Source organism: Mesoplodon densirostris, chromosome 10 (assembly GCF_025265405.1).
Source record: "Mesoplodon densirostris isolate mMesDen1 chromosome 10, mMesDen1 primary haplotype, whole genome shotgun sequence".
Lineage (NCBI taxonomy): Eukaryota > Metazoa > Chordata > Mammalia > Artiodactyla > Ziphiidae > Mesoplodon > Mesoplodon densirostris.
This window is the reverse complement of record NC_082670.1, coordinates 41,579,813-41,605,258: the sequence shown is the minus strand read 5'-3', so window position 1 is coordinate 41,605,258 and position 25,446 is coordinate 41,579,813. Positions and strand designations below refer to the sequence as shown.

Genomic DNA, 25,446 nt, shown 5'->3' with positions numbered 1-25,446 from the left:
CTGTGTCACAATCCCTCTAAAATAAATCCTGCTGTTCCATTAAATCTGAAAGTCTGCGAGCCTGGAGACTTTGGAGTGTGCCGTCAGAAAGCCTGGCAATTCAGGGGAAAGAGGAAGGAGGGGTTTATGGCTTGAGGAGAAAACCAAGGTCAAGGGGAAAGTTCACCGTAGCGTGCTTGGGTGGGTCTGATCTTTTTGTTTGGGACATCTGCGGGGTGGGCGGAGAGGCAGACAGAAGTAAGATGAAGGAGCGTGGATGCTCATGCCCGTCTTTGCTCAGAAGGCAGCACGGAGGGGACGCAGGGCCAAGGGGAGGCTGAGGGTGGAGGCTTCAGAACCCCGTCCCGGTCCACATCCACAGGGAAAGACGGAAGGGGCACCTGGAGGCACAGGTGCAGACGAGGGAGAAGCCCACAGGCTGGGAGATGTCCCTTCCCACAGCAGAGGCAAGTGACAAAACCCCCAACATGAAACATCCTCAGCAAACAATGAACCCCGCATCCACGAGGCGATGCTGCATGCAGTGGGCAGGGAAGACTGGAGGGTCACCCTGGCTTGGAGACGGGGATCCCGTCCCGTATAAACACCATGAATGCAGGCCTGGCCAAAGACAGGATTCAAACACGACAAGGACTAAACCACCAGCCGTGAACAGAATGAGCGCGTGAAAAAAGATGCTGCCGGGCCGTGGTGAAATACTGAATGCTGTGACTTCAGGCTCGCTCTGTACATCATGCTGCTTCACTGAGGACTATTTACTGCTCAGGTAAAACAGGGCCCTGTGTGCCAAATGGGCTGGCTGACTGCTGGCTGCCTGATACCATCCTGCTTAAAAATATCTGGGATTGGGCTTCCCTGGTGGAGCAGTGGTTGAGAGTCCGCCTGCCGATGCAGGGGACACAGGTTCGTGCCCCAGTCCAGGAAGATCCCACACGCCGCGGAGCGGCTGGGCCCGTGAGCCATGGCCGCTGAGCCTGCGTGTCCGGAGCCTGTGCTCTGCAACGGGAGAGGCCACAACAGTGAGAGGCCCGCGTACCGGAAAAAAAAAAAAAAAAAAAATCTGGGATTATCAAGAAAGGCTCAGTATGAACGCGTGATCCCAGTCTGCATTTGCTGCCCCAGCTGTTCCTCAGGGTGTGCAGGGAAAAAAATAATAATGTGAAGTGGACATTTTTTGTTTTCAAAGGCACCATCTCATTTATCACATTATTCCAACACCCAGGGACTCGCCCAGGAGGCAGCCGGCCTTTGTAGACAAAAGATGTGATTCCTGCGGCAGCCTTTCCAGCATCTGGAAGGAAAAATGGGAACAGACAGTGCAGGGCAGAAAGGCTGGCACAGCCTCTGCGTGGTGCAAGGGGAAGGTGGGACACGGGCCCTTTGTCAAAGTTTTATTTTGAGTCTTGGTAACTTGTGCTGGGAAAAAATTTTCCCAGCCCAGAGGGTTTTCACCTAATTCCAGCCACAATTACAAAAATAACCTTTACTCCTCAGCTTTTCCTCCCCAGCAGAGTTGGCTCAATAAACTCAAATATGTCCCGAGATACAAGATCTCCTGTTTTGGGGGAAAAAAAAAAAAAAATCACCGGAAAGAAAGAATTACAGAAAAGTAAATGTTAGGTTTCATACAGAATGAGAAGGGGGGTTGGGGGGAATGTGGACAGTTTCGCATTCTTTCTACTTGCCCTCCTCCCAAAATAAAATATATAGGATTTTGAAATAATGTCTACTTAAACCTCAAGATAACAGCAACTAAATTTCAAAACCAAAAAACAATATTTGTATTCATCAGCTATTTTAACAGTCACTCAAAATTACCACTCATTTTAATTACTCCCATTTAATATGGACAAAATCACAACTCCTGGTATTTATGCACCAAAATTCCCTAGGGAAATGAGGTCTTCCAATGGATCCAGGATGCTATGATCCAGAAATGAAGGCTTCTGCTCTCCCCCAAGCTCCTCCATCTTCTGAGACCACACACCCTTTCCCTCCCCTGAACTGCAGATAAGCACCTGGGGTCAGGGTCCCCCTGCACATGGATTCTGTGGGTCTGGCCCCGTGCTGCTCGTGACACCTTTATAAGTATACTTCACCTTTCCAGTTAGCATCTGTGACCGTCAGCTGAGATAAACATCCTCTCACACCACCACACCACACACAGTGTTTGCCAACTGACAGGCCACAGGCTGGGGTGAGTCATTCAGACTCCTAAAGCCATGCTCTGTGGAACACAGAGAACAGAGGACAGGGCGCAGGGCTGGGGGTGACAATGTGCTCTCCACAAGTGCAGGGAGAAGCCTCCTGGCCCAGGTGAACTCGCCAGAACGCTGAGGGTCAAGAGTTCCCACCAGCCCCTCCCACGGCACATCCCTAACCCGGGGCCAAAAAAAACACTGAGGATCCCAGAGGCTGGGGATTACCAAATTTCACAGGACAGAAGAATCACTCGGAACGCTTACTCGATGAAAGGGCTGGGCCCACTCCGAGCCAACGGATTCACAGGGTCGAGGGTCTGGAGAAGGAATCTGCATTTTAATCCAGCTCTCCTGGAGATGCAGAGTAAAAGGGTCTTCAAGCCCCCGAGAAACACTGAGACATTTAACCTAATTGGTTCTCAGCCCTGAATGCACATCAGAATCACCTGGTGCCATCATCGCCCGAGATTCCAGTAAGTCAGCCTGGGTGGGATCCAGGAAGAAAGACAAATATCATATGATATCACTTCTATGTAGAATCTAAAAAAAATGATACAGATGAACTTATTTACAAAACAGAAGCAGACTCACAGACATAGAAATCAAACTTACGGTTAGCAAAGGGGAAAGGGGGCAGGGGAGAGGGATCCATTAGGAGCCTGGGATTAACAGATACACACTACTATATACAAAATAAATAAACAACGAGGTCCTACTGTATAGCACAGGGAACTGTATTCAATACCTTGTAATAACCTATAATGGAAAAGAATCTGAAAAAGAATATACATATTATTATATATTTATTTACATATATATTTTTATAACTGAATATATATTTATATAACTGAACCACTTTGCTGTACACCAGAAACTAACACAACATTGTAAATCGACTATATGGTATTAAAAAAAAAAAAAAAGGTGAATCTAAGATGCAGCCAGGTCAGGGCCCACTGATGATGAGGCCCTGGCTGTGTTGGTGTGGTGCCTGACTTACCCAACAATTACTCACAGCTCCTGTCCACCATCCACCTCCAGAGTAAAGCTATTTCTGCTCTTAGATGGAAGCCCAGCCTACAACACATGAGGCTATGTGCACGGAGCGCTTGCTTGATCAGACTGCTTCAAAGGGAGCCAGAACAGTGATGGGAGGTAAAGTAAAGCCGTCTTGTTGTTTGGAAGAAGAGTAGGGGAAAGAGGTGGGGTAAAGATGCAAAGGGGGTCTGTCTGAACCTATTTAACAGCCTCCTTCCCATTTTTAGATAAAATCAATTTTTAAGAACTCCCTCTACCTGTAATACAAGTACACTTTTTCAACACTAACCCTAAAAAGAAAAGAGGTTAAACTAGAAAACGGAGTGCAAAAGTCTTCTAAAAAGGGCTCAAAAACATATTTATGCTATTCCAAAAAATACTGTAGAAAAAGAGCTTAAGGGCTTAAATACATAAGTTGTCAACTCACAGATGAAAAGGTATGATATTAGTAACAATTTCAGGTGTACAGCAAAGTGATTCAGATATACAGATATATACAGACAGATTCTTTTTCAGATTCTTTTCTCTTATAGGTTATTACAGAATATTAAGTAGAGTTCCCTGTACTATACAGTAGGTCCTTGTTTGTTATCTATTTCATATATGGTAGTGTGTACCTGTTAATCCCAAACTCCTAATTTATCCCTCCCCCCATTTCCCTTTGGTAACCATAAGTTTGTTTTCTATGTCCGTGGGTCTATTTCTGTTTTCTATATAAGGTCATTTGTATCTTTTGTTTTTCAGATTCCACATATAAGTGATATCATATATTTGTCTTTCTCTGTCTAACTTACTTCACTTAGTATGATAATCTCTAGGTCCATCCATGTTGCTGCAAATAGCATTATTTCATTCTTTTTATGTCTGAGTAGTATTCCATTGTATATATGTGTATGTGTGTGGGGGGGGGTTATATATATACATCTGTGTATCTGTGAGATAGACAGATATCAATCACATCTTCTTTATCCATTCATCTGTCAATGGACATTTAAGTCGCTTCCATGTCGTGGCTATTGTAAATAGTGCTGCTATGAACATTGGGGTGCATGTATCTTTTCAAATTATGGTTATGGTTAGGTTCCTCAATGAGTGGCTCCTGGCTCCAATTTAATTTACATGACTTTCCCTGGAGATTAAAATGCAGACTCCGGGGATCCTGCTCTGGGAATTCTGAACGTGTAGTCCTTGGGGAAGGTGGGAGATATGCAATTTTAACAAAGATTCTGACGTAGGCGGTCCCAGAGCCCACCTGGAGAAACACTGCTCCAAGTGAAGGAAGGAAGACCAAAATCCAAAGTCTAAATTTCCAGGTAGAAAGAATTCTTGCTCCCGTCATACCTGAAATCCCCTTTCTCTGTGGTCTGATGGTCAGCAGGACATTGATTTGTTGGACTTTGTCATCTTTTTCTCCATCCTCCCTTTTAAACCTACAAGCATGGTTTTGCCCACATGGTCTGTAGGCCTCTGGGGATAGACTGTAGCTTGTTGTTTCTGGACAGGATTCTTCCTTCTGCTCTATCTGTGATAACATCCCAGTTCCTGATGTGCAGAGAAAGCACAATAAAAGTTTCTCGAAGTTCCTATGTGCTTCTTTTCAAGAACTTAAAATCTGTTATAAAGATCACAACTTATAATGCCATGGAAGTGCTAAACCTCACATTTCATTGATTCTCTGCCAGCCATCTACCAGTTTCTGAACTGATTAATTCACATAATTCAAGAAATCTGCACCTAAGGCTGGATAGAGGGGCTGCAGACCCTGCACCTTGTTACAAAGCACCATTCAGAGAATAAGCGCTCCTACAAATCAAAAAGTGACAAAAACAGGGGCTCTCCTCTTATATCCAGTTTCTCTCTGAAGTTAAAACGGAAGCAATGGCCCCAAGGGCAAAGGCTAAGAGAGCACCCTATTCATTCACGTGTCCATATATCAGACTATTTACGCAGCTAATACTTGGTGAACCCTGGTGACTTATGTCAGGCTATGTGGCAGAAGCTAAGGAGGCAAAGGTGAGTAACAGAGGCACGGCCTTTGCCCACAATGATATTAAAATGCAGTGGGGAAGAGAGGTGTCATAAAAATAAGCCCAGTGTAGTGTGACACCCAACACGGGCAACCTCACCAGGGCGGAGAGAGTCTGCGAGTGGGAAGGGCAGGTTGATGACTTAAACTTTGCCTCCATTGACTTTTTATAATGAACCATATGCTGCTTTCCTAATTATATAAAAAAAAAAAAATCCCAAGGTGAAATAAACTTGGAAATACAATGGGTAAATGCAATCATTAAAGGATCTTAGAAGGAGAAACACTGTGGTCCTCAACACTTAACATGGAATAACCAGGCTTAAAATGCCAGAGTCCACTCTCGTCCCAACCATCGCTGACGACCAGACTCCAGAAAAAAGAATATTGGTGACTGGTTCCCCCCACCTTTTGCCTTCTGGGTGTGCCTGAGACGGCTCATTCCCATGCCAGACACCCATCAAACCCACACACATTATGACCCAACTTATGAAACTCCCCCATTAATTATATCATGGTCAGCCGTCCAAGACACACATCACATCAGGGTTGCTTCCGTGCCTTAGAACTGGCAGATCCAGCAGGAAACCGTGATGGCTGTTGTTTCCTCCCGGAAATGGGGGCTGCAGGTGTTTTTCAAGCACTTCTCTGATCTCGCAAAGAGAGTCCGGAGAAACGCACAAAAAACAACAAGCAATGAATGCCATAAACCTCTCTGGCGTCGTTTCTCCGGTCACAGATGACCTCCCAGATGCCAAATCAATCCACGTTTACTGCCCATCCAGCCCCTTTTTCCAGGCAGCCTTCCCGGATGTGCTTCCCGCATCTGGCTCCCAGGCAAGGTCTTGGGATGCTCCCGTTTCTCCACCTGCTCCTTCCCAGTCTCTGTCTCAGGTTCCTTTTCATCGGTCCTTTCACGACGGTGCTCCCCAAGGTCCTGCTTTCCCACAGCCGTGCCTGGACCGTCTCATCTGTGGCGACAACTCCATCCATTGATCTGCAAGCGTTAGCTCCACCCATGAGGTCAGTCCTCCGGGGAGTCTGACGCGGTGGCAGTCGGCCACGCTCTCTCTCGGCTTGTCTACGACACCAGCCAGCACTGCTGAGCAGCCCAACTGCCGCTCCTTCTTGGATCTTCCTCTGCTCTGCCTTAAACGGTGACATCCTGCACGCCCCTGCCTTCATTCCCGCAGCCCCAAACATCCCCTGCACAAGGATGCCTCCCAAGCCTTCACCTCCCCTGAGCCTCAGACCCTGATACTCAGCTGCCCACCGAACACCTCCACTGGGATCTTCCAAAGGCATCTCCCCCTCATCTTTGCCCTCAGTCCTGTCCTGTCTTGTGTCTCTCGTCTCCCCACGGTGGGAAGTGGGAGTTTATCCCAGTCGCAGACCTCTCACTCGCCCTTCCCTCCACACCCAACACATCCCCTCCCCATCTGTCACCCACACACCTGGTCCAGTGTCTCCCTTTTTCCTGCCCCCCCATCCAGTCTCTCCATTACCCACATGGATGCCTAGCCTCCTGCCTCCAGGCTGCCCCCATTCAACCCCATGCTCCCTGCTGGTGCCGGGTGACCTGGGAGTCACTCCCCGGCTGGACACCCTTTCACAGCGCCAACCCTAGCCCCACCCCTCGGGTTTCAAGAAAACACTCCCTAGCTGAGCCCACAGACCCCCGTGATCCCACCGCCATCCACCTCTCTCCGGCCTCATCTCTTGCCATGCGCTACAGTAATATCTTGCATTTTCCAAATTTCAGACCTTCAGACACACACACACATGCTATATCATCTGCCCAGGAACATCCTTCTTGTCCTTCTTGTCATTTCTTTGTCTCTACCTGCAACTTGTTCCTCAGAGCTTGAGTAAATATCATCTTTCCCAGGAAGGCTTCTTTTTTTTTTGGTACGTGGGCCTCTCACTGTTGTGGCCTCTCCCGTTGCGGAGCACAGGCTCCGGACACGCAGGCTCAGCGGCCATGGCTCACGGGCCCAGCCACTCCGCTGCATGTGGGATCTTCCCGGACTGGGGCACGAACTTGTGTCCCCTGCATCGGCAGGCGGACTCTCAACCACTGCGCCACCAGGGAAGACCAGGAAGCCTTCTTAATACTCTTCCCCTCCCCAGGAATGACGGAGACCCCACCCCACCCTGGGCTCCTTCAGGCACACCTCTGACACCGTCCTGTCATCACAGATGGACCTGGTCCTTTCATTCCTGTCCCCTAAATCCCTTGAGAGCCATCACCAATCTACCACTAGCCAGCTACCACTGGCTCCTAGCACAGAACTCGAATACCTGGTGCTAGTTTAAAAATTCAGGAAATGAATACAACTCATTCTAAAACTCTGTTCCTGTTCCCTTGTCCCTTATCTCAGTGAAGTGTGCGTTCCAGCCAAGACTTCACCAGTGCTTTGTTGGGCCTTTCCCAAGGAAATACTCTGCCGTTATTTAGAACGCTTACTTGAGTTTCTCACTTCCCATCTGGATCCCTGAGGAAGGTCAGAACAGTTGCCAGCACAGTCAAGAGGCATTTTAGAAATAAGAATAACTTCAGCTGGCTGCAGGGAAGGTCTCCAGAAGACCAGAGCATCTGCTTAGGAAATGCCAACGAGCTACAGGGAGACCTCCTTGCCATGGTCCAGTGGGTCACATATAAAGGCTGACTGGTCCATGACAAAAGCCCAAGGCAGGGACCTTGATAAGAAGGTCTGACTTATGGCTAAAAAAGATGTGGTACATACATATAATGGAATATTAGGCATTAAAAAGAATGAAAGAATGCCATTAGCAGCAACATGGATGGACCTAGAGATTATCATACTAAGTGAAGTATGTCAGGTGGAGAAAGACTAATATCATATGATATCACTTACATGTGGAATCTAAAAAAAAAAAAAGATACAAATGATCTTACGAAACAGAATCAGACTCACAGACATAGAAAACAAATGTATGGTTACCAAAGGGGAAACGTGGCGGGGGGAGGGATACATTAGGAGCTTAGGATTAACATATGCACACTACTATATATAAAAATAGACAACCAACAAGGACCTAATGTAGAGCACAAGGAACTCTACTCAGTATTCTGTAATAACTTATATGGGTAAAGACTGAAAAAGAATGGATGGATGTATACGTGTAACTGAATCACTTAGCCGTACACCTAAAACTAATACAACATTGTAAATCAACTGTAGTCCAATACAAGATAAAAATTAAATTTAGGGGCTTCCCTGGTGGCGCAGTGGTTGAAAGTCCGCCTGCCGATGAAGGGGACGCAGGTTCGTGCCCCGGTCCGGGAGGATCCCACATGCCACGGAGCAGCTGGGCCCGTGAGCCATGGCCGCTGAGCCTGCGCGTCCAGAGCCTGTGCTCCGCAACGGGAAAGGCCACAACAGTGAGAGGCCCGCATACCACGAAAAAAAGAAAAATTAAATTTAAAAAAAGTTATGAAGGCCCGAGTTAGGTGAGGGAGGGAGGAACACCCATGACCCATTCAGTTCCCGGGGTGCCTGCTGCCGCCCCGACTTAGTTGAGGCCCCTGTGGTGTTACTTGGGGCTCCCCCACCCCACTCCCCAGCTCCAGGTCGCCTTTTGCTGGGGACACGTATAGAGTCATTGGCACCTGGCCCTCCCATGTTTGTCTACCTTGCTCAGGCCCCCTTGTTCCTCTTGGCCCACCACTCATCCACCCCACTGGATGGAGGAAGCCTATGCTTTCACAGCCTGCAACTCCATCAAACAAAGGGTGAAGAGCAAAGGTAAACACTCCAGGGCATCAACCCTTAACATGCAATGGCACTTCCACTGAGCACCTTCACAAACAAAACATATGTTAGGTAAACATGGAGCTGATTGCTTCACAGAACCTTAAAAGCAGCGGAGCACTCGGGCTCCGTCTGCTTCTGCCACGTTCTTTCCCGTGTACCTCTCTCTGCAGCCGCATGGCCCTGGGGGTGGCTGTGTCTCCCTGACTGATTTCAGCACGAGAATCCTAAGTCAGGTAGAGACTTCTAAACTGCTTACTCACCTCTTACCTCACTCTGTCTGGCTGCCTTTGACTTATCACATCCTCTGGAAATTTCTCCACCTTGTTGGTTATCTACACCAATCCTACCTTTGAAACCTATAGCTTCCTGTTGGTATTAAAGTTACAGATCAGTTCGTGTTTTCCCCAGAAAGATGAAAAGGCAAGAGTTACTGATGAATCTGCCTTGTTAAAACAGTTAAATATTTAACAATAAAGGTTTGGGAAATGTTCGCAAACCCATATGAAGTGAACAAAAGCAAGACAGAAATATCTATGTGGTGCATAACCCCAATTTTTGTGAAGCAGGTTATGAAAAGGAAAAAGATAAAGAGAATACATAAAAAAACATTAATGATGACTATTTCTGGGTAGTAAGATATAATATTTTTCTACTGGGGAGACAGATTGTGATTTGGAATCTAACAAACCTGGATCCACTGCTCACTTACCCTGCCACCAAAGACAAGGTTTTTAAACCTGAGACTCGGTTTTCTCACCTGTTAAAAAGGGGGATGCAAATTTCCTTCTTGGAGGTGGTTTGAGAATTAAAGGTGATAACACACGACGCGCTTGCTTGGCCTCACAGCTCGTACACAGTAAGCCCTCAGTAAGTATTCTGAGGATAAAGATTCACACAGTTCTCTTGGTTTTTCAACAGTGTTTCTTTACGTTTCCTTATTATTAATTCTCAACAAGCAACATGTGCTTTAAAAAAACATAAGCTGGAAAACCAATGATCCTGATAATTCCTTGCTCTGCCCTTCCCCAGTCTTCTCAAGGACAGGTCAAATGGAATTCACTTTAAGTACAGAGAGAAAAAAGGGAAAAAAAGGACACCAGCTAAACTGGGGCTACTCTATATTGCAAAGAAGAATTTCCCAGAGGGAAACCTGCTGGCTAGCCCAGGCAGAGCCTCAGGTGTACTCCAAGGGTGAGATGAGTGTCAGTGGGTTAAGCAGGTGAATCACCCAGTTGCCAGGTCAGCGACAGTGTACTCAGAGAAGATAGGGCTACAAAAATGTGTGCCACGCTAAGTAAATTCATGTGGGACCAGTGATCAATCTGTATGCCGATGGAGCCAGGTACTGATGTCAACGTGTCAGAGTATCACCTGTCTTCAGCGTCCTTACCAAGAATTAAATGCCCCATCACAGTGCTTGCAGAATATTCACACTCTGAGAAAAGAACATGGGATGATCTTAGCCACTGGAAGTTAGAGACAAAGTCCTCTCCATAGGAGAGGGCCACACCTACTTCCAAGGGACCTGGGACGTTCACGTTGTCTAATCTCTTTACTTTTCTTTCACAGGTAAAGCCCCATACAGTCTTCATTTTTGGCTTTCCTTGTTCTACGCTTCTGGCAACACACCGGTCTTTTGCCAAGACAGCACAACGATGACCTTAGAAGGGTCACATCAGAGCATCCCAAGAAAGCCCTACTTTCTTTCATTAGATGATATTTCCTTTTTGGCCATAAAAGATGGACAAATCACCTCATAGGGTGTATCACTTCTACTGGTGGTTGAATTCATTCACTAGGTAGAATGTCATGAGTTTAAATCTCTTAGGCTGACTTTTTCCTATTTTCATCTCCAAATGCAAAGAGTACTTAGTCATAAATATTGCCTATATTATTTCTCTCAAAATAGACTAGAACTATCAGCCCTACCTTTATCATGCTCAATGTTCCCCAAATAATGAAAAGTGCCACCCCTCTGGGTTTCTTACTTCAGCTCCATCACTAACTAGAAATACAACTTGGAGGCATACCACAACTTCTTCAAGCCCCAGCTTCCTCATCCTCATCAGTCATCCTGAGATGCTTCTACCCAGCTCCCAAGATTGGTGTGTGGATTAGATAAAATACAGGTGTGATGAAACAGCACAATGCCTAGCATAAGGCACACAGTATCTAGACATCACTTCAGGTAGAAACCTCCCTCACCTGTGTCACTCTAGCCTTCAGACATGCTCGTGTCCTCACCCCTGCCCTGAATACTTATTCTCACAGTCCTAGTGCAGATCCTCATGACCCAAAACAAAGGACAATAATAGGGTTAATTCCAGCAGCCAACACTGAGTGTTCATTACATGCAAGGCACGTTTTTAAGCCCTTTACACACACAGCCTCTTTTAAGAGTCACAATACCATTCCCCAGATGAAGAAACTGAGGCACAGAGAACTGAAATAACCTATCCAAGATGGTGACCCCTGTCCTGAAAATCTTTCAGGACCCCATGTTCCCCAGAGCAAGTGCCTCAAACATCCCTCATACATAAAACTCTCGTTTTCAAAATATACTTTAAACCAGTTTCTAAAAATTCAAATTAAAACAAAATCATGCATACTTGCACAGGTTTTATGTTAACTGTTAGCAAATGGGTGGCCACCCATCATGTCGATCCGTGTCTGGGTTTACACATTTCTGTGCAGATGTGGAAAGGAGGCTACCCTTCCCTCTTTGGGGGCACACATCTGAATTTCCTACAAATGGGTCACTCACTGGAAGGTTGTGACAGAGCAACAGAATCGTGTGTGTGTCTATGTCTGTGTGTGTGTGTGTGTTTACTAGGCCTGTATGTGATCAGTGACATAAAACCGTACAATTCCAGGATTCAATTAAATGCCAGTTGGGGCAGCTGCTGCTCACGCCTTACCAACCAAGATTTCTCTTTTTCTTGTGTAAATAGCTAACTGCACTTCCCACCTCCTTTCAGTTAAGTTGCGGACATGAAACTGGCCAACAGAACATGGATGAGGATGATGTAGGCCACTTCTCAACACAGCCCATAAAAATCACCCAGGCACAAACCCTGTTTTCCCCTCCCACAAGGACCCTGGTGGCCGCTAGTTGAAGCAACATGTACATCCAAGGGGGAAGATATATATATCCCTGAATATATAGAACAGAGCCTCTCACAACCCACCTCCCCATTCCACACACCCCCACCAAACACACACACACACACACACACACACGGCAAGGGACTGTAAATTGATCAGCAATAAAATTTCTCATTCTGTTGAGCCCTTGAGAATTCTTTAGCCATGCAGTGCGGCTTGTGGGATCTTAGTTTCCCAACTAGGGATTGAACCCAGGGCCACGGCAGTGAAAGTGCCGAGTCCTAACCACTGGACCACAAGGGAATTCCCTCTTCTCTGATTTTGGATGAATCTTAAAATTTTCAGTGAGTATCCCACAGACAAGCACTGAGATATTTGCATTTTTAATGATATCATTGACTCCATAAATGTATAACAAACATTTGAAAAATTTTTCCAACAAACAACAACTCAGCTGAGGAATCCACTCCTTAACTCCCTCCAAATTTGCAACTCAAGTATGAGAATTGTTAAAGACTGCATGATTTCAACTTCAAACCAAAAATCCCCATTATTCTCTCAAGTCTCTTTCAAATCAGTTATACTGTAACTGACACCTCTCTGTGTGCCCTGAGCACTTTATTTGTATAACTGTATAAGCCATTAATGTTAAATTACTTACATATGTCTGTTGTGCCTGTAGAATTACCTCCTTAAGGGATAGAAGAATTCAGCAAAGAGCCTTACACAAACACAGTAAGTACTCAATAAATGTTGCTTGAATTTAAAAAAATAATAATTATGAGCTATAGTTGATAACCACAACAGTAAAAAAAAAAAAAAAAAAAATGGCCTAGATCCAAGGCTTTTTCAAACTGAAAAGATGTAAGAATCAAAATTTATTATTAGCTTGGAGCAGGTGTGTTAGACTGAGGATATATTCAATACTTAGAAAGTCAATTTAAAAACCAAATCATTTCTGGGCTTCCCTGGTGGTGCAGTGGTTAAGAATCTGCCTGCCAATGCAGGGGACACGAGCCAGGGTTCGAGCCCTGGTCCAGGAAGATCCCACATGCTGTGGAGCAACTAAGCCAGTGTGCCACAACTACTGAGTGTGTGCTCTACAGCCCGCAAGCCACAACTACTGAGCCCACGTGCCACAACTACTGAAGCCCCCATGCCTAGAGCCCATGCTCTGCAACAAGAGAAGCCACCTCAAAGAGAAGTCTGCACACTGCAAGGAAAAGTAGCCCGCGCTCGCCACGACTAAAGAAAGCCTGCACACAGCAAAGAAGACCCAACGCAGCCAGTTAAATAATTAATTAATTAATTTAAAAATAAATAAATAAGTAATAAAATAAAATAAAATAAAAACCAAATCATTGCTACATATAATCCTCTAGTTCCAGTTCTCAGTCCTGCTCCTCAGTCCCCCTTTCCTCCTCAGCTTCTTCATCCTTTTCTAAGATGTGTCTTTTCTAGCTTAATAAGCTCAGAGCATTGTTTCTGGTCATGGCAGCAAATTGCTGTCACCATTCTTACGGAGAGATGCCATCCAGCCCTCAGCTGCCTGAAGGCTTAGCATCTCTTGGCTCCAGCCCAAGTCACGTGACAAAACAGGTGACCTCAAAATCAAAAATGAAGCGCCATGGCCACTCACCCTCAACCACTTTTACAGCTGGAAACTGTCAACCTGAAACCAAGGAAAATTGTCTAGTTAGAAAGTGAGCAGAGACTGTCATTCCACATGTTGGGGTTTTTTTTTATTACTGAAGCATAGTTGATTTACAATGTGTTAATTTCTGCTGTACAGTTACGTGATTCTGTTATGCATATCTATACATTCTTTTTCATATTATTTTACATTATGGTTTATCAGAGGATACTGACTATAGTTCCCTGTGCCATACAGTAGGAACGTGTTCTTTATCCATCCTATATATAATAGTTTGCAACTGCTCATCCCAAGCTCCCAATCCATCCCTCCTCCACCCCTATCCCCCTTGGTAACCACAACTCTGTTCTCTATGTCTGTGAGTCTGTTTCTATTTCATAGATAAGTTCATTTGTGTCATATTTTAGATTCCACATATAAGTGATATCATACGGTATTTGTCTTTGTCTGGCTTACTTCACTTAGTATGGTAATCTCTAGGTCCATCCACGTTGCTGCTAATGGCATTATTTCAATTCTTTTTATGGCTGAGTAATATTCCCTGTGTGTGTGTGTGTGTGTGTGTGTATACACACATACCACATCTTTATCCATTCATCCGTCAATGGACACTTATGCTGCTTCTATGTCTTGGCTATTGTGAATAGTGCTGCTATGAACATAGGGGTGCATGTATCTTTTCCAATTAGAGTTTTCTCTGGATATATGCCCAGGGTTTTGTTTTACTTCAGGAGAAACCACTACAATTATGTGCCTTCATCTTAGCCCATTCTGTGTAAATCCAACACTGTTTTGGAAAATCCATCACCCAGCCACAGAGCAGTGCAGGACTGAGTGAATGACTGAATGGGGGAGGGGTGGAGGAGGGATGAGGAGCTACTGAAAATCTCTAAACATTTAGAGAACCCAGGACTGACTGAAGTTCGTACTGACCTAAAAAATATATTCAGAGGTGTTGACCTCAAACTCAGGGCACCATCTCTATTACAAACCTGCTAATTAAAGAGAAAACAAGAAAGAGGAAGTTATATAAACCTACAACTTATTCAGCACAGCCACAATTTTTCTGGTAAGTGGAAGAGAACCATATGAATTAATAAAGAGTAACAATAGTTTACTCTTTTATACTTTTTTGAAATTGCCATCTGAGGCAGATTTTGAGTACTATAAAATTATCAGTGGGGCTTCCCTGGTGGCGCAGTGGTTGAGAGTCCGCCTGCCGATGCAGGGGACGCGGGTTCCTGCCCCGATCCGGGAAGATCCCGCATACCGCCGAGCGGCTGAGCCCGTGAGCCATGGCCGCTGAGCCTGCGCGTCCGGAGCCTGTGCTCCGCAACGGGAGAGGCCACAACAGTGAGAGGACCGCATACCGCAAAAAAAAAAAAAAAAAAAAAAAAAAAAAAAATTATCAGTGTCCTGGTTTATTTACCTAAGTTGGCCTTAAGTAATGCATGGCTGTTTTCAAAAACTGATCCACTCGAAAACGTGAAACAACTGGTCTGAGGATACGCAAAATGACAAATTCTGAAAGAGTTCCAAAATCATTTTGAGCAGAGACATTGTTGTCAAAATTTCCCTTCGGATTTAACAATTTGCATCATTAATTTGTGATAGATTTTCAGGTTTATCTGATAAAATATCATGGATGTTTCTTTATGGTACAAAAAAAAAGGAAGGATCTGTTTGCATAGTTTATTCCAACTCTTTCAGTGTTGAAAATGGAAAGGTGATTAGAAAACATCACAGATGCCAAATTTCTTTCCACCTCCACTTTGAAAATAATTATTATTATCTGGAATTAAAATGTGAGTGGAAGGCAATTGTATGTTTTCTATTATTAACCCCTCTCCCTAACAAAAGAACAGGTAAAAAGGTAAGACACAGAAAGGGCCTGTGATAGGAACGTGGCAGTACTTGTAAAGGCAACCAAGCCAGGTCTGGGGTAGAAATTGTCAGCTCTCCACCCACAAGGCAGAGTGGCACCATGGGGCTTCTCTTTGAGGGGTGTCTCCTGTACCATTTTCACAGTGACTGTGACAAAGAAACTCACGACTGATAACACAGATTAGGTCTAGCACTGGAGCGGTGTGCTAGGCAGAGCATTAAGCCTGGGCCCGGATTAGGCAGAGACAGAGAAGGGAACAATGGCCTGACTGTGGAAAGTCTTCAGTCTGCGTGGGCGAGAACTGGCCTCTGCCACACTTCTGTTGTGGGTGTATGTAGTTATTACCCCCCAAAAACACTAACTGTTCACAACCAAGAAAGAGGACTTCTAGGCACACTGGATGCCTTGCTTGCCAGAAAGAGCTTTTTTCAGGGCACACTCAGAAGCACCAAGACTTGCTGTTACACAAGGGCATTTCAGTAGGCTTCAAAATTGATCTTATTTTTTTTAATTTTTTATTAGTTTCTGCTTTATAACAAAGTGAATCAGTCATACATATGATCTTAGATTTCATTAAACAAACCCACTGCCACAGAGCACAGACACTGATCCCCATTTTGCAGCTGTACAGAGGGCGACTAACCCAAACATTTAATCCAAGTCTAGCCTCTCGACTTTGTGGGACGATGATCCTGCTGATGGAATTGGATAAGCTGTCCATCTGCTAACTCTGAAGCTCTGTCCCAGTGCCAGTGAGGGTTTTGTACTAAAACTATCTCTTAGTTTCTTGTTCACTCAAGTTTGCAAAGTAATTCTCCAGAATGTGCAGTCTCTGGCCATGTTTGTTCCGCATGCAGTATTATTTGCCCCATAAGAGAAATAAACTCATGACTTCTTTGGCTGTGCTAATACTAATAGCATTTCCTTAACTTCATCCATCCCTGTTCTACCTTCACAATTTTTGTCATCCCAGTAGAGCACCTGTGTTCTTTATTATTTACCTCACTCTTTTAAATCAACTTTGTTGAGTAAGATTTATCTTTAAATCACTAACATGAATAGAAAGCCATTATCATCACCAGATATAAAAGATAAATATAACAATCAATAAAATATAGTGCTATTAAGTTTTACAGAAAGCAACCTAAAGGGAGTAAAACTTTTTTAAATAAAAAGGAAAGAGGATAACTTCCTCACTCTGATTCAATATTAAAAACTGCTGTTTTGCAGTACCACTTAAAATCTTCTCTAGCAGTGCTGGTGGCGTATGCCTTACACTTTCGGGGAAAAAAACTGAACTAAACAGACAATGAAACAGTACTGTGATGTAAGTCGAATTACAGCATAGACTATAAAATTCAAATTACTAACCCTCTGGGCAGGACTCATGATGCACTAAGAAAGTCTGCCCTAGATTTGTGGACAGCGAGATAGTACTCTGGGGTAGTACCTCTTCTCACATATCCAGAAAGCATTTGTCTCCAAGAGCTAAGAATCAGTGAGCAGAGAAAACAGACAAAAAGTCCGGGCATGAAAGCGGATGCGCTTCACCACAGAAAACTGCATCAGACCTTAACTTGAAGTCTGTAGTACTATCTCCCTCCCTTGAGCAGGGAACATTAGGAAACGTTTAATTTTGCTCCTGGAATCAAAGCCGACTTGAACTTCAGTCAGCTCTAGCCTCTTACCCTTTAGCCAGGAATATCCTGGAGGTTTCCCACCTTCCACATGGGCAGGTGCGGGACCAAGAGAAACAGCGAATCTGGGCTCAAAACCACAGGAAGCTGCTGAGGGGCTGTTAGGAGAGGGCTGGGGGGTGGGGACAGCTAAGATCTCCTCCTCAGCGTGTTTGGCATCCCTGGGGAGCTTCTTAGCAATGCAGCATCTCCAGACCCACCCCAGACCTACTGCATCAGAATCTACATTTTAACAAAATCCAATGGTAATTCATGGCATGATCAAGTTTGACAAGCACTGATCCAAAAGGGCTTGAGTGGTCTGACACCAACATCTCATTTGCCTCCCTCCTCCATGGGCAAGCGACACTCTTTGGAAAATCAGGAACTGAGGAAGCCAACAAAGGTCCTACCACGACAGTGGCCAGTGCTGGCCGTGGCCCTGCTACAACCCAGGGACTGGGTAGGAACAGCCTCTGATCACTGAGAGGGCCTTCTCTGCTGGGGCTGCAGAAGACACACGGGGATCCAGACATGAGCCCCAAACCCCTACAAATACCTGCATCCACACAAAGTGCAGGTCCTCCCACTGCCTCTCAGGCTGCAGCCTCTGTAACTTTGATTCACCTACTCAGCTGCCTAGGAAACTCACATTAATGGGATTTTATGGGCCAAAAGAATGAGAGAGGAGACACGGGGAGATTTGCCTGACCTGGAAACAGCTCCAAACCCACGTTCCTATTGGTTATAGTAAAACCATGACCTTGTTCTGCTCTGTCATCTGTGCAGTTTTTTCACAACCACAAAGAAAGGCCCCTCCACCACCACCACCCGATTCCCACCACACACACGAGCCAGAGCAAGCCTTTGCCAACAGGCGAAGGGGGAGGTTAACTCCCCCAGCATTTCTACAAGAGCCTGATTAAAAGGGAGCAGATCTGCAGGATCCGTCACAAAAGTCCAACACCTGCAGAAGGAGAGGTTGAAAATGAGGGGGGGAGAAAAGGCGGGTAGGCATCCCAGGGAGATAGAACACTGTGTGACCTGACACGACTACAGTGAAAGCTCACCTCCTCTTATCAACATGCTGGAAGGCATAAATGGACACGTGGAAAGAGGCACGTAGCCCTTCTTTCTTCCTCTGAATATCTGAAAAGACACAGCTGATGTGGAATCTGGTCAAACTGGCCGCTGACAATGCTGAATTCCCACAGAGCATCTTTTCCCATCAGAGTCAATAATAGGACTGCAACCTTCAAGCTTTATGCGTTCTCTGCTCCCAGATAACTAAAGCCAATACTTCTCCTCTTTCTCAAGTATGTCTGGACCCCTGCTTCTCTTCCTTCCTAGTGCCAATTTCAAAATGACTATTTGATTTCTTGGGATTGTGTGATTTCAGCGACCATTTTTCAAAGGCACTGCTTCCTTGCAGAGTTCATAGCCAGCCAGTCTTTACAACGGAGATCATCGCTAAGACAAGAGAAAGCAGTTTCAATCACATACTCCTTAGGTAAGGGAGACGACGCAGGACAGCCTTAGAGGCAAGGCTGGCCTCAGAGGCCCGCCCCCTGCCACACTGCAGTGTGAGGGGACGCTGCCCATCGACAACTTCTGCAACGAGGGCAGGGCCGCGCTCTGTACTGCTTGCCACCCCTGTACCAGGGCAGCCAATACCTAGGGTGCCCAGTGACCAGGAGCTATGGCTTACAGTTGGCTTAAAAAAGATGAGTTGGGTCAACCAGGCCTCATTTAGAAATGGCAGCCAGATGCCACAGCAAGGGCAGAGGCCCAGAAGTGCATGGTGAGAAACCACAACAAACCGGGTCTGCAGAGGCCAGTTCCAAAGAACAGAGCACCCATAAACAGAAGAGAGACGCCAAGAAACCACTAAAATGGTGTCAGATGTGGACTCCGGGGCAATGCTTTTAGCAAGTCAGCTCCACCCCACACCCCATCCTTACCATCAAATCCCTTTTACTTAAGCAGAGCTGACCCCCCTGCAGCCAAATAAGCCATTGTAAAGAAGCCTCCCAAACTAATTCTTTCACTCTTTCTAGCACCTGCAAGGGAAGAAATAATTCTCATGACAAAGGTAGATGCTATATCAAGAGCATATGGCTTGGCCTAAAGACAGTTTCCAATGGATGGGATCTGAGAGGTGGTAGCAATTTAAAAAGTGGAGGGTAGGGGCTTCCCTGGTGGTGCAGTGGTTGGGAGTCTGCCTGCTGATGCAGGAGACACGGGTTCGTGCCCCGGTCCAAGGAAGATCCCGCATGCCACAGAGTGGCTGGGCCCATGAGACATGGCTACTGAGCCTGCACATCCGGAGCCTGTGCTCCGCAACGGGAGAGGCCACGGCAGTGGGAGGCCCACGTACCGCAAAAAAAAAAAAAAAAGTGGAGGGTAAAATCATTCTTTCTTCACCATGTTTTCAATCAAGTACTGATTATTACTGCTGCCTTATAACAATGATCCACAGGAAAATACTGTTATCCGGGCCTTGGGGTTTCTGCAGAGGACATCAGATTAAAAGAGCCAGACCTGAGGGTCACTGAGAAGGAACCTACAGATTTTTGTAGGAAAGCAAAACAAAACACAAAGCGGGTGTGTAATAGGAGAGACAGAAGAGGATTATCATTTTTATAAACAATAGATTACATATGGGCTTATCCTCAGGACATTCAACCGGAGTTCTTGCAAGGACTGAATTCCATCACTAAAGACAGGACCCCCTGGGAGCTGCCATTTTAACTTGAAGTAATTAATCAAACATGCTTCAACAAGCCATGGGACCAGGCTGCCCGGGGAATGCTCTAAGGGCTATAAAACCCAAGGTAAAACCAGGGTACCCATTTAAAAGTGAAAGGTTAAACAGGATATAAACACCCTGCTAGGGCGTTCACTTAAAAGGAAGCAACATTACAGTGAAATCTGAAAATCAAAATAAAATCACAGATATGCCACACAAATAATTCAAGTGGGCAGACCTACCCGGGGCCTAATCAGAACTGAATGAAACTGACAGAAATATCTGGACGGCAAGCAGGTCTGTTCACTGCAGCAGGGAGACAGATTCTCAGGGGAGCAGCCCAGGCAACCAGGCCATAGCCAGGAGAAACCAACCCTTCCCTAGGGCGCTTTCCCTACCACAGCAGTCCCCCGAGATCTGGACAAATGACCATACTAGCAGCCCTCAATGTCACCTCCAATCAAACAAGGGGGCAAGCTGCGGATTTGCCAGTCCACAGCTCCACCGCTGTGAATCAGACTGAACCAACTTTGAGAAAGTTATCGCCTAAAAACTGTCATGACACTTTGGGTAAATACATACGAGGTGACTAAAGTATTCAATAACAGCATTAATTTCATCCCAAAACATATACATAGCTTTCCTCCAAGAATATTTATCCAGCCATATTTACTAAAAATTGTAAGCATCAGCATCAGAAGAGACAAATGAACAATTCAAGTGGAATCATTTTTTCTTACCATTTCGGGACACGTCAAGTTCCACCAGCTGCATGAAGTTTGCTATTTCTGGAGGGAGCCGCTGAATTTCGTTATCGCTAAGTCCAAGCTTTCGTAACTTGACTAGCTGGAAAAATTGCTGAAAGACAAAATAGTTTCATGTAGGTCTCACATCTATTTGCAGTGTAAACTTTTTGCCCAATATGAAATTTAAAACAATATGTCTTCTAAAAGTTAGTGACGATTGCACCAATGTCAATTTCCTGATTTTGATATTGTACCAAAGTCATGTGGTGATGTCACCAACAGGGTAAACTGGGTACACAGGCCATCTCTGTGTACCATCTACAATTATTTCAAAATTATTTTTTTTTTAACAATGAATAAGTAACTCAATGAAAATAGTAATGACTCCTTTATATTATCCAGTAGGTGGCCACATTTTCTACTTATGGAACCTGATATGAAATCTGCAATGTTAAATAAAGATATTTGAAAATTAGAGTGAAACATTTCTTAAACATTTTTAAAAGAAATTACTGTGCATCAGAAAATATATAACATTTGGAGGAGAAATGTGTGGAGGAGAAAAAAATTATTTTTGGCCAATCTAAAAAAGAGCCTGCACTGGATCCTTCCATTAACCATGGCACACAGAGGTGCCTTTTGCGCCACACCCTTTAAAAACAGTACTAAAATAGCATTAAGGGAATTTATAGGGAGATGGATATAGATATAAAAAATATGAAATAAAGTCATGAAGACAATTCAAGATGAGAGGGAACGAGAAGCAAACTAGACATGCAACAAAATCCTTGAAGCTAGAAAACAGATAAATTAAATGACAGCTAATGAAAGAATCGATACAAAGCTGAAATTTAAGCCTATGGAGTGAGTAGCCAATAGGAGATTAGGTCCAGGTACCTCTGAAGGAAGGAGAACTGCTTGAAAATGGATATAAAGACAGTTAGGCCCCCATAACCCCTCCTCTCCCCTGCACAATGAGGCAGGGACTGGAAATTTCCCCCAGAAGGGCTGACTGTAAGCACAGCTAAGGGCAGGGGTGAGGCACCCAACTGGAAAAAGGGGGAGGGGGTCAGAGCCTGCTCACTGAGATCCATCCCCTTCTCCCTGCAGCCAGGCTCCCAGGGGGGAAAACAGACAGACTTACAGACACGGATTATACAATAGGGAAGCCCCAGGTTACAAGCCCCACCCATGCACTCAGAGCTTCAATTCTTTCCTTTTTTACTTCAAGTGCCTGGATCTCATTAAAACAGAGCCAAGGTTCTCCAGACACTTGAGGAAAGCCCTTTACATGCAAGAGAGTGGGCACCCACACACATCTCAGAAGAAACAAATGTGATGTAGGGAGCAGGAAAAACTTCACCAACCAAAAAAAATATAATTAATACCCACAGAGAAATAAGAGGAAGTGAACAGCATGATGCCATAAGAGGCAAGCTTCAAAGAATAAACTCTCAGAAATTAAAAACTAGTGCAGCATCAATATAAGAATCCAATAAAAGAGATGAAAAATAAAGTTAACAGAAATCCCTCAGAAAGTAGAAAAGAAAGACAATGAGGTGGAGAAACGGGACAGAAAAAAATAGGAAAATTAGATGATCAGTCCTCAAGGTACTATATCCAATGAATAGGTATTCCAAAGAGAAAGAAAACACAGGGACTGCAGAGCATGAGTTTCCAGTTTGAAAGGGCCCAACACGTGGACAATAAAATGAATGACACAAAACACATAGGGATACCAAGGAATATTATAAAAGTTCATTAACTCCAGAAATAAGACGATTCTAAAAGCTTCCAGAGACCAAGGGGTTGGAGGGGGAAGGGAGGTCATAACAAAGGATTGGGAATCAGAATGGTGCTGGACTCAACAGCAACCTTGAAAGTAAGAGGGCAATGGAGCAATGCCTTCAAAATTCCAAGAAAACATTATTCCCAACCTAAAATCACATACCCAGCCAAACTATCAATCAGGTATGTGACAGAATAAAGACATTCTCAGACACGCATGGTCTCAAAAAATTTATCTTCCTTGGACCTTTCTCAAGAATCCATCGAGGGACTTCCCTGGTGGCACAGTGGTTAAGAATCTGCCTGAGAACGCAGGGGACACGGGTTCGAGCCCTGGTCCGGGAAGATCCCACATGCCGCAGGGCAACTAAGCCCGTGCACCACAACTACTGAGCCTGTGCTCTAGAGCCCGTGAGCAACTACTGAGCCCACGCACCACAACTATTGAAGCCTGCGCACCTAGAGCCCATGCTCTGCAGCAAGAGAAGCCACCACAATGAGAAGCCCGCACACCACAACGAAGAGTAGCCCCCACTCGCCGCAACTAGAGAAAGCCCACGCACAGCAATGAAGACCCAATGCAGCCAAAAATAAATTAATTAAATAAACAAATTCATTAAAAAAACAAAAAAACAGAATCCATCGAAATGTGGAAGTATTGGGTTGGCCAAAAAGTTCATTTGGTTAGTGACTATGTTGTTCAATAAAATTATTGGTGAAAATGAAAAACGTGTCTCTTATTTTCACTTAAAACCGAATGAACTTTTTGGTCAACCCAATAAATCTAAAAGGAGGAAGATCTGAGATCCAGAAATCAGAGAATCAACAAACAGAGACAAAGGACAAAACAGTGAAGGAATTCCAAGATGGCAACCGAGCAGCAGGTCCCAAGAGCAACCTGTCTATACTGAAGAAAATATGGGGCTCCCATAAAAAAAAATTAAAAATAAAAACACATGTGAGGGGTTATCTGACATGTTTGGGAGTATCAGGAAGATTTATTTGGTGACAAATTAGAAACTGAAATAGAGAAAACAAAGCAAGTAAAAAAGGAGGGAGTTATTAATTCCAGAAAAAATACAGAGTAAAAGAAGATATAGTCATAATATAAATATAAAATTTGGTTATGAACAGTACTTATACAGTCATAATATTTTAATATTTATATACTGTCAAAAACAAAATTTATATTATGTCAATACTGAGAGGATGGGAAAGAAACTGTAAGTGCTAAAGACTCATCTTCCATAGAAGGAAATCAATAAATAACTAAAAAGTGTGTGTTGCGGGGGAGGGGGAATCAAACAGTAAAATCAAGCCATTTAGCAATGTGGAAGCTAATGTCAATAGAAATATCCCAGAGCTGGGGGTTCGCAAAAGCCAGAAATTGGAGTGGGAGAGGGGGAGGGCAAGAGGCTTATTGGATTTTTTAAAAATTATTTGCATATATTACCTTGCTAAAAATAGAAATTGAATTTACAAAGGAAAAAGTCTCTACTAAGATAACAGGGTGCTCCAAATGATAGTTGCGAAGGATGCTAACATTTAATAAGCTACATCATTTCTTTTCCTTTGGTAAAAGGGATTGTAACTTATACAGTCAAAAAGAAGGCATCGTCTTTGACAACCAGTTGGGCAATACACAAAACGTAAAAAGTTTTTCAAGTCCACTGACATCATAACAATACTTTTGGGCATCTATTCTCCTAACATAATTGAAAATAAGAAAAACCAGCTACGGTGCACAATATGTCTTTGCATTCTTATCACTACAAATGAAAAGCATGTCAAATAAGGGAAATGATTAGCATGTTATTAATAACTCAATACCAAGCAAACAACAAAAACAATTACTGTAAAGACCAGAGAACTTGAAAAAGATTGGCAATGCAAATATAATTTAAAAAGAAGACAAAATGGCAGGTACTCTATGGAAAAAAGCACGCGTGAATGTTGAGAAGGGAACAGGGGGATAAAAAGTTATGCTAGGCAACAAGGGAAATGCATGAACAACTTTATTTTTTTAACAAAAAAGAAAGATGTTTTAAAATAAAACGAACTATGAATCTCAGCAAATGAATGCTACCAATTAGCTATATATGACAATGAGCGTGCTCAACAAAAGGACTAATACTCTGGAGTTCTTTAATCATAGGGCTGAAATTTAATTTCTTAAGGAAAGGTATTGAAATTTCTTTATGTGGGTTTTACTAAAGCATTAGCTGACACAAAAGCCATTCAAAAGAGTCACATTTGAATAACTGAGCTTATGCCAGTTGTTCAAAGAGTCTGACAGTTTAATAATGCATCGATGTGTTTACTCAGGCATGAAAAGCTCACTTTGTTTTCCAGGAAAGGCATAACAGCAACAGCACAAAAACCATCACCAAATACATACATTCAAGGACCGCTCAGAAATAATACAAGGAACCAAGTCAACCAAGAACTTAGATCTACAGTGAATAATAAGCTCGTTTTATGTCTGTGGAAATGACAACCTGCAAATCCCAACGTCCAATAGAAATCCTAATTTAATCCTAATCCTAACTTTAAATCCTAATTTAAAGCAAGCAAATTTAAGTTTTGTTCTGCATATTAAAAGCAACCGCAAAAAGAACCTGTCACAAATACTACTTTATTCAACTGGGGATGCACATACCAGATGGAAAAATAACCCTATCTGACAGCATCCCACAACAAAAACAGTGATTCCTCAATCCTTCCCTCATTATCCTGATGGGATCTTAGTTTGGTGTCCAAATGCTTTAAATTAACTACATTCTATAAGATAGACACAAT

General features: G+C 44.1%; 1 protein-coding gene across 2 annotated transcripts in view; it reads right to left on the bottom strand.

The window, feature by feature from the left end:
- LRRC1 (leucine rich repeat containing 1) overlaps window positions 1-25,446 on the bottom strand; it is a 129,101-nt gene that overhangs the window by 63,230 nt on the left and 40,425 nt on the right. For both annotated transcript variants that reach the window (XM_060109567.1, XM_060109569.1), the window contains exon 2: window positions 20,854-20,971. In XM_060109567.1, the coding sequence (XP_059965550.1) occupies window positions 20,854-20,971 (118 nt within the window). The remainder of the gene's footprint in view (window positions 1-20,853; window positions 20,972-25,446) is intronic.